Source organism: Schistosoma haematobium, chromosome 1, assembly GCF_000699445.3.
Source record: "Schistosoma haematobium chromosome 1, whole genome shotgun sequence".
NCBI classification, from domain to species: Eukaryota; Metazoa; Platyhelminthes; class Trematoda; order Strigeidida; family Schistosomatidae; genus Schistosoma; species Schistosoma haematobium.
The window spans coordinates 18,809,881-18,827,637 of record NC_067196.1 but is presented as its reverse complement, the minus strand read 5'-3'; the positions used below and the strand labels follow the sequence as shown (position 1 = coordinate 18,827,637).

General features: G+C 32.4%; 1 protein-coding gene across 1 annotated transcript in view; it reads left to right on the top strand.

Annotated features, from left to right (window-relative positions):
* PAK1 (p21 protein (Cdc42 Rac)-activated kinase) overlaps positions 1–17,757 on the top strand; it is a gene marked incomplete at both ends in the record, with an annotated part of 31,132 nt that overhangs the window by 12,438 nt on the left and 937 nt on the right. The window contains 8 exons of the mRNA XM_012938945.3: positions 2,722–2,843; positions 6,953–7,109; positions 8,462–9,218; positions 9,680–10,331; positions 10,816–10,927; positions 11,226–11,607; positions 13,096–13,507; positions 16,850–17,146. Of these exons, the coding sequence (XP_012794399.3) occupies positions 2,722–2,843; positions 6,953–7,109; positions 8,462–9,218; positions 9,680–10,331; positions 10,816–10,927; positions 11,226–11,607; positions 13,096–13,507; positions 16,850–17,146 (2,891 nt within the window). The remainder of the gene's footprint in view (positions 1–2,721; positions 2,844–6,952; positions 7,110–8,461; positions 9,219–9,679; positions 10,332–10,815; positions 10,928–11,225; positions 11,608–13,095; positions 13,508–16,849; positions 17,147–17,757) is intronic.

Below are 17,757 nucleotides of genomic sequence, written 5' to 3'. Positions count from 1 at the left end.
AAATTAGATCTCCCCTTAGTCTGCGATAGGACAGAGTAAAGAGGTCCAGTTTTTCAAGCCGTCCTTTGTATGATAAACCCCGGAGTTCCGGAATTGCACGGGTAGCTGCCCTCTGTACTTTTTCTAGTATGTCCGAGTCACCTTTTAAACAGGGGCTTGCAGCCTGAGCGCAGTTCTCTAGCTTAGTTCTCACTAAGGATGTGTATACTGTGGTGAACATGGTAGTATCTAACTTAGTGAATGTCCTTTTTAAAGCCTAGAGGGTTCGAAACCCCTTGGCTGCGGCCTCCCGGCAATGGGCCGTCATCTTAAGATCATTACTCACTGTCACCCCTAGGAAATATTCATTTAGTCTGATTTCTTATAGAATGTGTTGATATTGTGCTTAATAATAAGCCTAACTCGTGAGTATCATCATTAACCTTACAAGTACAACATCAGAGTGGAGTAGAGTGTGATGAAAATGACTAGACGACTTATCATTTAATAAAAACATCACATGTACGGTGTGGAGGATAAATGATAGTCATAGTAATATCAAAATGCACTTGTGACAGTTTTTTTAATCTCCAGGTTATATGAATAATCTAAGCTATAATTTCCATATCACGTGATTACACATAAATCATCATCATCCAAGGTGAATTAATATCAGGTGGCTTAGTTGAAAACAATAATTTATCATAATTTTAGCGTGGTTATTCATTATGTTTGTGCGCATCATGAGAAAATAATATGGGAATTTAGCTAAAAGTATTCACTGTGGTCTTAATGAATTTAACTCTGTTTATCTAACACTTCTCATTGTATCCCATGTAGGTGATATTTTCAAGAGACCTATCGATTGATTTTATCTATTTCAAATTTGGAACGGTTAAACTCAATCTTCGATTAACGCACTAAGATCGATTGAAATCTAGTCAAAAAGTATTAACAACGATGTGACTCAACACTATTATAAACTAAGTTGAATGCGATTTTGGGAATTTATCAGGGTATTAAAACACGATATAGTTGTAGCATTAATATAATAAATATCCTGTATAGTTAGGTAGAAGCACTTTCAAGCCTACTTCAAATAGTATGAGACAGTTATCCTACTTTATCAGTGAACCATAATTTTTCGTAAGAAGAATGTGAAATGTGTACTAACTAGATCGACACTTAGTTGTTTATTACATAATTATCTCAGCAATAAGGAATATTTCAACTATAAGCTCTGTATGCATTTTATTCTAACTGCTTTCGCTCTTTTTTTGTTAAAAATATATTACAGTACCCATGTTTTTTTTTATTAAAAAAAATGATTGATCAGTGTTTTTCTGCATACTATATATCCCCCTATTACTACTATCAGTAGTATTTATAATGGATAGTCCTTAAAGGATTATCAGTTATCTGATAATGAACTAATGGAAATTAAGAACCTTCCATGTGACAACTTGTTTACACCTCTTTTAATTTTTGTTATATATATATATAATTGTACTTTTACTTTTGTGACACGCAGTCTTGTTCACTTAGCAGCCACCTTATAATGTTCATTTTAAAAAAGTCAATGGATCAGTGTCAGTTTTCGTATCATTTTTACTTTTTTCTATGGATGCATCTCATCTGCAAAAGACAATAATATGTTGCTGATACAATTCTTCTTGAGTCACAACATATGTTAGATGATTAGTGTAGAATTAATGTAACTAGTAAAAGCTATGTAGATTATTATTATTATTGTATGTCTCATCTACTTTTGTATGTGTCTGTGTTTAGACCTATTGCATATTTCTATTTTTACCATGTGTGTAACATTTTGTTTCATCTTTTTTTTAAAATCCTGATGTTATAAACGTTTTTAAATCGCCAAACTCCCTTAAACCATTGTATGTATCATATAGGTACAAAATAGGTATTTTTCATTTTGTCTGATTTCTGTGGATTCACCCATAATTGAAAATATCAGTTTATCCCGTTATCGATTGGCAGTTATGACAAAAAGAATCTCTGAGTAATTCTCAGTCGTTTTGATGCATATTTGCATCCGCTTATTTGTTATTTTGCTGACAGACAAATACCTATATGCTTTTATCTAACTAGAATAACTATTAAAAAACATATAAACACAGTTAAAAAGTGTGCAGGTAGTGAAGTGTAGGATTCGCAAATCATTTTGCTTTTTGCACACTCACTACAATTATTTGTGTGTGTCAAGTATGGTACTCAAACAATCACTTTTTACGTTTTTATAAGTAAATGAACTGTTACTGATTTCCACTTCTTTTATGAATGAATCTTAAATCCAACCTTCTTTCATAGTGAACAAAATATTCTTTGTGTGTGCGGTAGTTGCGCACATCTATGTAGCAATTATTTTTATTTGAACACATTTATATCAGTTTCTGTACAAATGGCGCTTATTATCACGTTAACGTATCTCAATCATTCATCTAATAAACAATACTTTCATAGATTACATACCGCATTGTCCTTAGCACATTGCCGAGGAGTCCTATACTACAAAGAAACAGTTCAATGCTTCCTAGTTTTCAATACTTGTGTGGCTAAAATCAATACCTGATGCATTCCATGAAAATCCAACAATCTCTACTAATCTATCAGTAACAATACCTTTTTCTGAATCCCCCACAAAAATAAACGTCTTTTTTGTTATATGGTTAAATTAACTTGTAGATAGGTGATCTTCAATGTTTTTTTTTACTTACCTAGCGAAAATGTTCCGATTTCCTAAATTTGGTCGATCGGAAAAAACTGAACCACAAATTTCTGGTCCTACAGAAGTTACGCATAACCTACATGTGGCATTTGATAAGTCCACAGGCGAAATCAAGGTCAGTTGACTCACTATTTTTCTTTGACTTTTAAAACTGCTTTCAAAGTAGATCTTCGGTAAACAATCACTAATTATTAATACTATATATATATATATATATATATATATATATATATATATATATAATCATAGCTATCATTGTATTTAATCAGGAGTTTAGATTTCAGTCTTCAAAGAAACAAAAAAAACATTTTCATGTTCATATACACGTACCGTTACAAATATTCACTTATATGCCATATTAGTTTTGTATCTTTAAAAATCTTACTTATGAACCATGTATGTTTTTTATGCAATTTTATTTGACAAATCATATGAATCAGCGAACTGTATTTAGTTTAATGTATGAGGCTAGAAATCCGTTTTCGTTTTTATTTTGTTTATGATAAAAGAATAATTTTAGACAGGAAAACTATTTATCGTATGAAATATATTCATCAGAAACATGAAGAAAGTCGATTAGAATAGACTCGTTGTTTACAAGTTTTACTTTGATAATGCTTGGAGCTCCCGGTAATTCCTCGAGAAAATCTCCAGAAGTCAGGTGAACGCTGAAAACTCAGTTAATCAGCATTGAATAAAAAGGCGTCTTAAGCATCTAGAAAAAGCAAGCAGCTTGATTGAACAATTAATTATCCTGTTACTATATTTAGTATGTTTCCGAAAGCTCACAGTAGGTCAAGGCCACATTTCTCAAATTATCTGTATATAAATATGGAAAGTTTAACTGGTGTTTCTGTTTATTATTATTGTTATGATTTTTCTAAGAGGATTTGTATTCGGATAGTTTTTATTAAGGTATTTGGTATTCAGTGTATTGTTTCCAACTTGTTACTGTTTTATTTGAATCACTGAATCGATGCACCATTTTTATTCTATAAGTTTACGTTTAACTTTTATCTGTTCGGAGTTGTGATGTATATGTACATGATAGTTGAATTAGTTGCTTCGTAGTCTTCAGAAACACTGCTTTTAACTATTGAGTTACACTTTCAAACACCAATTCAATTACTTCGATTTGGGTAGTAGTAATAATAGTAGTAGTGTAGTGAACTAATACTTGGTGGGGAAGACCAATTTATTGTTTAATACAAAGTCGCAGAGTGTTTTCATAAAATATGGAAACCATACATTAAATTGCTCATTTGCACACCCATTGATTGTCTCTTGCAAACTCTATTGTTGTTACAATTACTCTCTGTTTGCATTTCTGTTCTCTTCAATTTGATCTCAACCTTCTGATACCAGGCATTCCACTTCTGATTGGTGTTACATACTACTTATGTCTGTCAACATAAGTAGTATACACCACAGCGGTCAAGTAGTATATAACTAAAACAAAAATAAAATGTTTCTTTAATCTGAGTACCTAAATCTGTATATGTATACTGAGTTTTATTTTATCTAGAATTTATGATACAATCGTTGAAATCTGTTAATATTTCTTCAATTAGTTTTACGATTGCAGTGTACCACGTATGTCCGTTATAATTTGCTTAAATTTAATCATAGTAACAAGATTGTTTCAAATTAACTGTAATATAGCCGAGGTATTTTAATCTAATTGTCGTGATTGTGTTAAAAGTGTTACTTAAATTAAACCGAGTTTAATGAATTTTAATTATTGAGTCAGTTATTACAAATTAAATCTAATGTGTTAATTTAAAATAAAAATGAGGATTTAATAATATAATTGATATAGAACAATAATATCTTTCCAAATATGTTGTACTACATTTGGGACAAAAATCTGTTGCACATCTTGGTCAATTCTTGCTTTTTACTATCTTAATAAATATGTATCCTTCATTTTACACTCTCCTTGTCTAATGTAATTTATGGCATACAGCCAAATCATGTGGTTTATATGTAGGAAAGAAGTATATTTTTATTTAGATAGTTATTGTTAATTTCATTGTTTTTCTTTCCCATTAAGCTACTTACTAGTCACGTAGGCGAATTGTTGCATAAACAATCCATGAAATAACACAGACAAATACATCCCAAGTGTATATTTTATCCAAGTTAGATCACTTAGGAAACATTATATTTAAGTGAATGATTTAATCATATGTGCTATTATTTTTTTCTGAAAGATAACACATCAATTGTGTGAATGATTATAAACTAATGTATGCATTACGTTTATTGTTTTTAGTTACATTAAAAAGTATAAGCTTTAGTTACCTACTCATTTGACAAATTGAAACGATTATTTTCAAGAATTAATTGATTGTCGATTGTGTTTGACCTTTTGTTCTATTTTTTTCCTTTCTCCTACTTCCCTTACTAGTTTCACCTTTGTGTCTGTCATACAAATAGTTTTTTTTAATCAGAGAAGGGTTTTTATGGATATTATAGTAGTCCCATACTAGGACGAAACGGTCGTCCAGTGCTTCCAAGTTTTCCATGGTGGTCTAGCTTCAGTTGATTCATAAATTCAACCATTACGACAGATTTTTCTTTATTATTCACCATGTCCGTTCGTTTTTTGATATCAGGAATCATTACTATTCTCTTTCTGTATTGACACATGTGATTCAACTAACTTACATAAATACCATGTTATATATATATATATATATATATATATATATATATATACCTACTGAGTAGCATTCGCACTATCATGTAGAAATACACTGAATCTAACTACTTATTTCCATGGTATATCACAAGAAATCCTGAAGAAATAAACCTGATCATATATATTTTTTCTCTGGTAAATTTCTCAAGTATAAAAACAAAAAAATACACCAACTGAAGCATTGTACACCAAAATTTTCACAGCTATGCATTATAAACAGAGTTGTCAAGAAAAAAAACTCAGTTCAAAACTACAAAAAATGTAGAAAAAAGAGAATTAATACATTTCCGTCATCTTGGTTGTCTAAATAAAGATTACAATTACAACGACTTTTTCATCTTTCAACTCACTGGTTAACAACTTCATGGATTGATGATGCTATATTCAGCCGTTTCTGTATGCTTTTCAATTCACTTGTGTATGCGTTTTAGCTATTGAGAATAAAACTAGTATTCAAATTTATTGGTTACTGCTACCGACTATGGCTATAGTGTTTGCTTTTTTCCCAAACTTTATTCTCTTTATGTTATTTATACATAATTGTATATGTTTAATTCATTGGCTTAATTGTTAACTGTTATCATTCTAATAATATCTACATTCATTGAGATAAATGTTATTTATACATAAACAAATATTTTATTAGTAATAAATGTGGGACCTTGATTTACAATTCCTTTATATTCAAACAAGACATAATTAATTTCATGATGTCTTTAAATGTCATTTATTAGGTCCAAATTGTTTAAAATTACTTACCACTTACTGAGCTGAAGTGAAATTTAGTGTTTGATTATGCTTCATTATATCATATTTCTAGTGAAATTTATCATTGGTAAAATCTGTAAATTTTTAAATCTAACAGTATTTCGCTTATTAGTCTACCGATTCAGTTATTCTCAACAATAGGAATGAAGAAACAACAGAACATATATATATATATATATATATATATATATATATATATATATATACACGAAGTCAAGGTGCAGAGCAGATACATGAAGTGTTTTGGCCAATATTCTGTCAATTAATTTTTAAGAAAAATATATATACGACTGACCATTTAATCATACTTTTTCTATCTTTTCTTTGTTCGTTGTATATATCTAGATTTTAAATGTCACTAGATGTTAAATCTAATAAGCATCATTCTATGTCCTCAGATAGAAAATTCTGTTGTCTTTCTCTTTTTCTTATATATATTTAAGCGTCTAATAACATTTTATTTTCTAAAAAATAATTTACAATAATATGAAGTCTATCTGAAATTTTCATAGAGAAATACACGTGTCTGTGAAGTCGTAAATCAACCACGTTGTTGTATATTTGTTTGTGTCTGTACTTTGATAATAGTAATAATATAAAATGATTGAACTAGTTTCGTCATTTCTTTCTTGGCTTGTGTTTTATTTTCTCTTATTGACGTTGATTTTTGACTTTGTTGAAATGATTAATATAGATTGTGTTCAACATAACATAACATATATGTATATAACATTGTGCTTGTGATTTTTTAGGGTCTTCCTATTTCATGGCAGATGCTTTTAACAGCATCAAATATATCACGAACAGAACAAGAAAAGAATCCAGAAATCCTTCTTGGCGTACTACAATGTTTTGATGAATCAGCTAAACAGAAAGATAAATATATGACAAATGTGTCTGTCATTACAAGTATGTTATTTCGTTTTTTTGGTTTAAATCTGAGGCTTAGAAGGAAGTCGTTGCATAAATTTTGGTACATTCATTATTTCCTACACGTGACCAATTTAATGGTCGTGTAAACAATTGGTCATTTATAAAAAATTACGTTTTTGTTGTCTGGCCACAGTACATTGTCTGTCAATAAGTTGTTTATTGGTATATGGGTTTGTGGAGAGCTTTCAATCTCCATAGATCACATCACGGACTAATCTTAGACCGTCATTGAGAACCAGGAATCACCGGAGAGTTGTTTCGTCGTAGTGTGGGATTTTCACTCAGTCCTCATCCACGACCCCATTGGTGGTTGCTTTCACTGAGAGAGCTCAACCTTTAGACTATTGAGTCGGCATCCAATGGTTCACAGTTTTAACTTTCATCTATCTGCGATATTGCACTATCATCTTTCATTGCCTATGAACCGGAATTCGTGGGTTCGGTCCTTGGTGGTGCTGAGGAGCCCCATTCTGGGACGAAAAACTCATCCACTACTTCCTGGTCCCAGTGGTGGTCTAACCAAGATCAGTTCGTGATGTAATTTATCAAAGTGGTTTATTGTTGATGCTAAATTAGAAATCATTCCAAGTTTTCCTCACACAGTTTAATAAGCAAAGTCTTAATAAAAAAATGCATCACATTCAAATTATTAATGAAAGATTTTGTGTTCTTTATAAACACCGATTTAACCATATAAAAAACTCAATACTATTATGAAATCTAATCAATACTGAGCTGGACGGGTTTACTTATCAATGAATATTGATGTGATCTTATCCATAAGAAAGAAAATTTCATACAATAACATGAAATCTATTTTATTTCGACGCTTCTGTTCAGCTACCAAGAGACTAAAAGTGACTAGTCCAATGCTCAGCCAATGGATTTATTATCCCTATTTGGGATCCAGGAGGTCAATTCTGCCAACATAGGTACATTCACTTTAAGCACACTTTCTATTCACTCTTTAGTTAACCTCTATTTCTTCCAACTCTCCATTGTTATTTGCTATTTTCAACCACGTGGTTCTCTGTTCGTCTATTTTTTTCACATTGTTCTTATCTAAATTTGGGAGATTTGAGTCGATACACTTTTCTCATTCTGTATGATCAAACTCTGCTTATCACACGTATTCAATCATAATTGGTGAATTAATAAGTGTAATCACAGAAGTGTGCACACTAACTAATTACAAATTTATCATAAGTTCAACAAAGGATCATTTATACCGTACTGTTTATTGCTTCTTTAGGTACTCTTCACTTCGTACTACTGTTTGTTCATTCTGTTCTTCCATTTCACACGAAGTAATTGCTTTTTAAATTTAGATTCCTCTGGCTCCGTTGAATCGATGAATTCCAACTCCCGCTCCTGCTCAGTTTCCTCTCAAAGTATGCCAATCGCACCAGGTCATTGCGACATCAGCTATTTACATTCGGGCTCCTATCAATCTGCTTCATTTAATTCTACGACATTATCATCTGCACCTATTTCAGCGGAGGAAAATAATTTAATTATGTCAATGGCTGAAACTAGTTTAACAGGAATGACAATAATTTCCAGTGCTTTACCGGCAACTACACATTCTTGTGCGGGTAGCAATAGCAGCGGCCGTGGTAGCAGTTGTACCACTAACAGTGGCAGCGTTGGTGGTCGTGGTGTAAGTGGTGGTGTTCCAAATGGTTTGAGCGCTGCAAGTTTAGTAGAACTAACTTCTAATCACACTCACGTGTGTCCTTCAGGGTCTGGAAGGAGAACAAGCACAGGAGGTGCCGTATTTTTGGGTGGTATTAGTCCAACCCGTACATTTGGTGGACGTGCAAGTGGTTCGACAATTCCCGAAATGTCTCCAGCACTTGGGAATCATAGAAGCATTAACAATACAGGAGATATCGCTCGTTCTGGGCCAGACTCCATGATATCAGCGAACTCAGGAACCCTTACAAATGGACAACTTCTCAATCATAGCCGTCATGCTAGAGATGCCAATTTAGCTAGTGATAATCATAATGGTCATTCAACTGTATCTGTTCCTGCTCTTCCAATTACATATGATGTTAGTCTTGGTGAACTTAGCAGCAGTCGGTAAGCTATTCAAGTGGTATTTCATACACCAAGCGCCATTTTGTGAACTTCGAATCCCTTGTCCCTTTAAATTAGTGGTCATATACTCCATGTGTTGACCTGGTTTCTCAATAAAATAATTTGAGCAGCAAACGAAATGTTTAAAATATAGTTTGCTACAAAAGAAACGTTTCTTCAATTTAGAATGTTTTAAATACAAAACAGTTTAGCTAATAAGTTTGATAGCATTATATAAAACTTGTATAAATTATGAATTTTGACCAATTAGTTGGTTATTGAAGAATAGTAATAAGTTTTAATCCCAAAAATCACTAAAGTAGGACCTTTACTACTCATATGTTCATTAGTTCTGTTTTTTGGAACCAGTTGTTATTTATATTAATCTCTCTAAAAGTATTACATCATTGGCAAGGTTCTAATCAAGTTTTTCTTTTCAAATATTTTGTTTTATCATTTTACAGTAGCAGTGGTTGTTCACTATCTTGCTCTGGTGCTAGCGGAAGTGTCAGTATTTCTGGTTTAGCAAGTTCAGCTAGTATGGTTGGACATTTATTTGGAGGTATAAATAGTAATGAGAACAGTCCTACAAGTATTCTTCCGCCTAGTATGTTACCATCTCAATCACCGTTACCACATAACAACTGTTGTTCATTTGTCTCCTATCCACCATCATCATCACCACCGCCTGTTCCACCTCATGCAACTACTGTCGTATTAAGAAATTTAGATTTTTCTGAAAGTTGTACAAATAATTTTGAAATTAGTAGTGTTAAAGAAGAAGGTACTCTACGGCATACATCTTCATTTCATAATACAATCCCTGAATCATCTACATGTTTACCATTTCATGAAGATAGATTAGTTCCAGAATCCTGTATAATGGTCGGAGAATCTTCTTCCGATGAAGAAGAAGAGGATGAGGATATTGAAGATGAAGATCACGAACAAGAAGAGTATGAAGAAGATGAGGAGTTAGGTGAAGATGAAGAAGAGAGCGAGAACGAACAAAGTGAATTAAGCAATAATGAAATAACTACATCTCAGGCTACTGTTGAATGGATGACAAGCAGTGGAACTTGTAGTAATCTACCTACTCCAATGACTATGTCCAAGGTATACTTAGTGGCGAATAAATTGTACATTTTCTAAAGTATATATATATATATCTTTTGTCTTGTATATTGTATCGTGCTAGTAGTAAGGTTTATTATGTTTCTTTCCAAGAATGTGGCTTGTTTTGTAAGACAGAACCATTCTGTAAACTGTATGGGCAAAATGAAACTAAATGTCTTGTTCTCATAACATTGCTTATTAAACATATTTTTCATTATTTTTACATTAATTTCAACTTCTGAAATGGAGAGATTCACAAATTTCAAATCTTAATATATATGACTTCCCCAACATTCATATCCAGATTCTATGTCCTGCATATAGCATCTTACAGTTATATAGTATTATTTGACCATATGTAGAAATGATTTTATAGTATTTATTAAATAACCGGGTAAGTAAATAAACTCTTATCATATGACATTTTATTGATAATCAGAGTTTTCTTTATACTTTCTAACCATTTTTACAAAATGTATTACAGGGATCTGAAAATGGTGTTACCAGTGAAGCTTTTGATAATCGGAATGGTGTACTCGCTTCAAACAAAACAACATCAACAAATAGTGAGAATATACCAAATTTGGTCAGTACTAGTAAGTGAATTGAGTAAATTTCAGTATGGTATGTCATCAAATTTACCCGTCCAAATCGATGACAGTAATAAAATATGTGTGTTTTCATGCGTAGGTTTTAGTTACTATCTTGATTCACAATTACTGACCCCTCCCAATACATACTTATATACCTTAGTTGTGGAGGTTTCGACAAATGTCTTTGGATTTAGGGAAAACTAATTATTCACATTTTAGTCTCTTAAATCATAATATGCTAACTATAATTGCATTTTCCTATGTGCCTATATCAGTCTATGAATCTGCTTATTCCTCATAGGTAAAGATAGTGGGACATCGAAGATCATCCAGTCATCAACTTCCGATAGAAATGTTCCACCAGCTGTTCCAGTCAAACCACAGGGTTTAACACATGTGTTTCGCACACAACAGCAAACTAAAATACACCAATCTCCTCATTTCTTCCCACATCAACCGCCTACAAATAAAATGGATTCAAGTAATACTGCTACGATTACAACAACTACCACTTCTACTGCTGCTGCCGAAGATGTAGCCAAATCGACTACACCTAGTGCACCTAGGCGTCGTACTGGGAATCATCGATTAACAGATCAGCAGGTACATGATAAATTAAGAGCTATTGTAAGCAAAGGTGATCCATATCAAAAATATCGTATGGTAGATAAAATTGGTCAAGGGTAAGTTTTTCTAACAAAAACCTATTTCCTTTTAATTTCTTGTCACTTCAAGTTTTCGTTTTCTTAGAGTAGAACAGCTATTAGTTTTTTGCTTAGTTCCGAAAATGTAGGTTCCCCTAGGTCTAATTATCGTAACTTGAAGGCTGTTTTCATAATAATGAGAATAGGACACTAGATTCAAATTACTAAACAACAACAACTATTGGATGAGCCATGAGCTGCCTTTATTATGTCTGAGTTATTGATACTTCCACATCACTCGAATCCTTTTGAGTCGAGTGCTTGATCCATTTGATAATCAGATAGTTATATCGTTGTAATATCAATCTACTTAAATTATACTATACTCTCACTTATGGATAAATAATTGTAATTATAGATTCTGATGAATAAATATGGGCAGTTTTCTCGATCTTACCACATTTGCTGCTATCAATGAGAACTTTAAAAAATAAGTTTTGTGGTTATTTAAAATAAGTGGATTATGGCTAGGAGTGGAATGCAAAGACAATTATGTCCTACTTGGGACTCGTTTACTACCAACCACAATCCATCTATTCTAAATAACTTGTGTCATGATATCCCGAAGGAATCCACATAAATGTATATGTACCAACAAAACTGATCAAAGTTCCGTCGCGAATATTAACAACGAGATAACTCAATCCTTTACTAATAATGATATCAGTTGTGAGATTATTTGTACTTTTAGAGTAGTATATCCCCAAAATAAAAAGTTCATTGGTTTCTCTAAAAATGAATTGCATCGTTTTGCACTACCGTAGAGAGTAGTTGAAATCCGAATTTCATACCATACTCTATTTCAGGATAGTGAATAGATCAGTAACGCAGTGTATTCAGTTAGCTACGCGATGTACCATTTTGATTTATTTATTCCGAAATTCATTTGGGGCTTTTTGTACTATAGTTAATACGCATCTTAACCTGAGGTTGGGGGAAAATAACTGTAATTGGAAGTACCTTTACCATATAATCATTTTAATCCTGCCTTTATTTACTACAGTTCACATCATCTCTTATGCTTGTGAGCTTGTGAGTTTATTTGTACATAACTATCTAGTTAAATGATCACTTCAGCTAATAACAAATCATATCAAATAAATGGGTGTACTATCGTTAGTCATTAAGTAAAAATCTTGAGTTCCCTTGTTATTGAATTTCGTAGTTCTAAGGAATACAGACTGTCTTTCTTGTATATCTATATCTAGGGATTTGTCCTGAAATAATTTTAACTCGCTGTGCTAATATGTTATAACAACTTAAATCAATGTACATGTGTATCAGGCTCTACGTTCCGTATGATGGACTGACATAAAATAATTATTATATTCTTACTTGACGTAGTTTGTTTGTCAATGAATTTACAATTTCACTTTACATGGTGGATATATCATAAAGCATAGATTACTATCTCATTTCTATTGTTTTTTTCTTGAAAAAATCATCGTCTCATTGTTGTTTTTTCAGGGCATCTGGTGTGGTATATAGTGGATATGAGATTGCCACTGGCAGTTTAGTGGCTATTAAACAAATGAATCTAGCTCAACAGCCTAAAAAAGAATTAATCATTAATGAAATTTTGGTTATGAAGGCTAATCGTCAAGCAAATATTGTAAATTATCTAGACAGTTATTTAGTGTCCACTTCAGTATCTACCAATATGGATCATCATCAGCATTACATGAACGGTTCAAATCACAAGTACCAACAATCAACTCACAAGGATGATAGCCTCAATTCATCAACAATTAGTTCAGGCAATTCATCTAAAGGTGAAGAACTATGGGTTGTCATGGAGTATTTAGATGGTGGCTCATTGACCGATGTTGTCACTGAGACGTGTATGGAAGAAGGACATATTGCTTCAATTTGTCGAGAGGTAAGCTTGTGAAAGAAAATATCTGCTTGTTAAAACTGATATCGTTGTTACCACTATTATTACTACAACACCGTTGGTGAACTACTTAATAATTCAAACGGTTGTAGATGTAAATCTTTTACGGTTAAATCACTTAACTATTTCAAGAATAGCTTAGTGTTTTTGACTTGTCCAATTACACGTCTGACTAGCACTATTAACCTTGAGTCAACAGCTATGTCCCTGTTAGTCTGCTAGCTCCTTTCTGTGCCCATCCTTTGAATTCAAAATTCACAACCAGCTTCTACTACCATTATATTTCAGACGGACATGGGTTATATTCAGACAAACCGGACCACATCACATTATAAAATAAAAAATAACAGTTTTACATAGACAAGTCAAAAAGTCTGTGATTAGCGTAGACTGTAAATAATAAACCGGCAACAATATAGGGATAGTAAGTCGTATTACAGTAGTTTACGGGTTAACCGAAAGCTTTTAATAAACGGAACACACATACATAGTAATCTAGTTACTCCGTAAATTATACAACGAAGCTATAATACATAACAATTCCAAAAGCCAGTCTCAACATTTACAATATCTGTTCCGTTATAGCATTATACATATAAACAACTCTGATCGGTAGGTGTGAATTTTTCTGAGGGCTAAAATAAACTAGTTGTTCAATTCAGATGTGTGCAGAATTCTAGAGTGATATTTTAATAGGAAGCTATTTTGTACTGTTGAAATAGTTTCATAAAGTTATTTCAAGATTTTCAAAACTGAGTTCGGGAACCTTGTGGTTGATAAATTATTCACATTATCAGCTGATTATGATAGAACATAGTGCAGAACCCAAAAAACGGATGCATTGTGGAATTCGTCACACTTTTCATTGACAGATGTGTACAGAATTTCGGAATGAACAAGAAGAAAAATAAACAGATAGGCAACAATTTATATACATAAAATGTGCGTAGATTTTTTCCCAGGGTTAGATGTATATATTTTCCAATTTAATCGATATATTTATCACCGCATTTATTTATGTCCTCATATGAGTGTTTTTATATACCCTTTCCGATAGGCTGTCTTGTTGTTTTTGTCTGTCTATTCCTTATTTTGTTCCAAATATTAGCAAATGTCTCTTCCCTCTCTCTCTCCCCTCACTTTTTTAACTTCAGTTTTAAGCTTATCTATCCAATCCATGTTTTAGTCTTACTACTCTCTTCTGGCTAAGTGTGTGTGTGTATGTACATATTGCCTTAAGGCCATTATGCATTCGTTACTCCAGCTTGTCAGTGAATATACCCGATAAAATATGTCCTTAATTTTTGCTGACCTTTTAGTTTTTCTTCTACAAAACCCATTCATTATGAGCAGAGTAACAAACTCGGGTCCCTGCTATTACTATCTGTAGCTTACTAAAACAGTTCCAATAAACTTTTCGATGATGGACTTCAATATTTATGAGAATTACTGAGTATAATAAAAAAAGACAGTAGGTGTATATGGATAACTCAGTCTATCACCAACAGTTATTGATTTAGTTTTCTGTCAGATAATGAGCTCCAACTATAATTGACAGCGTTTTATTCTCAAATTTAACAGATTGATCCATTACCTATCTATTGATATGTTCAAGAATTGTTTTGTTTCCTTGCCTGTTAAATATATTTAAAAATCTTTATCTTATATTTGACAAAGTAGCAATCATATTCTTTGGTATTTTAACCAATGTTTAAATAAATCAATGAGTTCATTTCATTCATCGTTCTTTCCTTCAAATATATTCAACGTTGTATCATCTATAATTGTCTTAAAAAACAAATGGAAATTCTATACCGATATAAGGTAACATATTTACTTGCAGTTGCCTAGAGGGAGTTATCTGAATATATACTTTCCCTACGATTTTGACAACGGAAAGAACAATTAGAGAAAAATCAGTTGGTATCACATCCGAGTTTTTGAATTTTTTCTTTATCCTTATCAATAAATATATGTATCTACATTGTTTCTATAGTTATGTTGATGCAAGTAATTTGTTTTAGTACTGACTTGTGTACTAGTCAGTGTTATACTTATTTTATTCAGTATGGGGCTTTGGAGATTGCTGAATTTCATTAAAATCATGAACTGATCTAAGTTAGTTCACCACTGAAAACCCGGAAGCACTGGACAGCCGTTTCGTCATAGTATGGGAAATGGAAGATGGCCATGAGTCGGTTGTGATTAGTCATTAGTACCGTGATCTGGAGGTTAAGCGCGAGAATCCAAAGGTCCTGGGTTTGACTCTCGCGTGCAGGCTCATGGACGCGTATACCGGGACGAAACGTTCATCCAGTGCTTTTAGGTTTTTAATGGTTGTCTTACCCAGGCCGGCTCATGTTTTACAAAAGTTAGGTAAAAATTTCTACATTTCCAAACGATCTCGTGGAATGATGAAATTCAGCTACTTAAACCACAAGAGCACTACTGTGTTTAAACTGGTGTTAGGTCATGATCAGAAGTCGCATTGCGTATATTTTGGTCTGAGCGACCGACAGAATTACATATGTCAAACCCTTACATGTTGACCATATATTGATTAAGTAAACCGCAACATTTTATGTTTACATACATCCTGGTTTTGTTGACTCCTACATTGTAAGGCAGTAGTAACATTATTGACAGACGGCATATATTCCCATCACATATAGTCTTGATGATTATAATGACATTTATTAAAGTACCATGTACGTATGCATGTATCTATCGTATTGTTAATGAATATTTTCAATTTACTTTTTTATAATAGGATTAAGAAATGAAATGTAATTACTGTTAAGGATAGCTACGAATATGAAAACACTGAATAATAGTTGGCCGTAGTTTGATGTCTTAAAATGATTTCAATGTATTTACCAATGCGTATCCTATCCCATATGTGTGTGTTCGCATATGCTTAAACTTCGTATTTTGTACCAATCACTCTTTCTAATATAAGTTGTTGAAATTCAGTGCACTGGATTTTCGTTATTATTTTATCCTAGATAAAAAATGTTTTCTTTATTGTTATTTTTTGTTCGAGTAATTTGATAAATACAAATGGTAATTATTATCAATGCGAGTTTACGAATGTTCACTAAATATGCGAAGTGGGGAGGTTATTAAATCATGATCACCTAAACGACGTCGGATATTTAAAATTATTTATTGTTTTCTTTATAGATCAAATTAGTCAACACAAATTATTTTTTTTACACTACATCACTTGTCATGAGAGTAACTAAATAATTCCAATCGTCAACCCAATGTGAAGTGTTACCGTATAATGTACATTTTGACTTTTGTTTATTATATTATCCTTAATAGATACTTCATGCCCTTGAATTTCTTCATGCAAATCGCGTCATTCATCGTGATATCAAATCAGACAATATTCTTCTTGGAATGGATGGATCTGTAAAACTGACTGACTTTGGCTTTTGTGCACAATTAAGCAATGATGGAACTAAACGTTCAACTATGGTTGGCACACCGTATTGGATGGCACCAGAAGTTGTTTTACGTAAACAATACGGTCCAAAGGTGGATATATGGTCATTAGGTATTATGGCCATTGAAATGGTAGATGGTGAACCACCCTATCTAAATGAAAATCCTGTTCGAGTAAGAATATATTGTATCCTGTCTATATAAATATAGTCACTTGTTTGTAAGATGTGCACATGTATATTAGTTCAGAATTACTCATTCAATTGTCTCATAGTTATGTAGTATCATTTACAATAATTCTCTTGTAAATTCCCTACAAATATTCATATAATACAATCAATGATAATAATTATCAAGTCTGTTCCAATGAACACTGAACTTGAAAGCATTTCGTTAGTGAGTGAACACGTAAAAAGAAAGGTCAATCAAGATTCCTACTGTGCCATGGTTTCGTTTCATGTAATATATTTTAAGGACATTGGATTATTTATTCGTTAAAAACGTAACCAGAGAATCATATTAAGCCAGTAAGTCGGTGCAAATATTCATTCTACAGTACCACCTTTTCTTATGGTAGTTCCCAGTGTATATGCATCTCAAAGACTTTAAAAGTACCATATATCGGCTTTAATTTTAAATACAACTGAATAGTTCACATTTGTTAAGTTTCCTACTGATACAGCTGACAAGTACTAGGCTTAACATTCAGATCTTAATTAATTGGAGAATGAGTAACATGTAAACTTGTTTCTTCCAATCAACTCTGACATTCTGTCATGTTTATT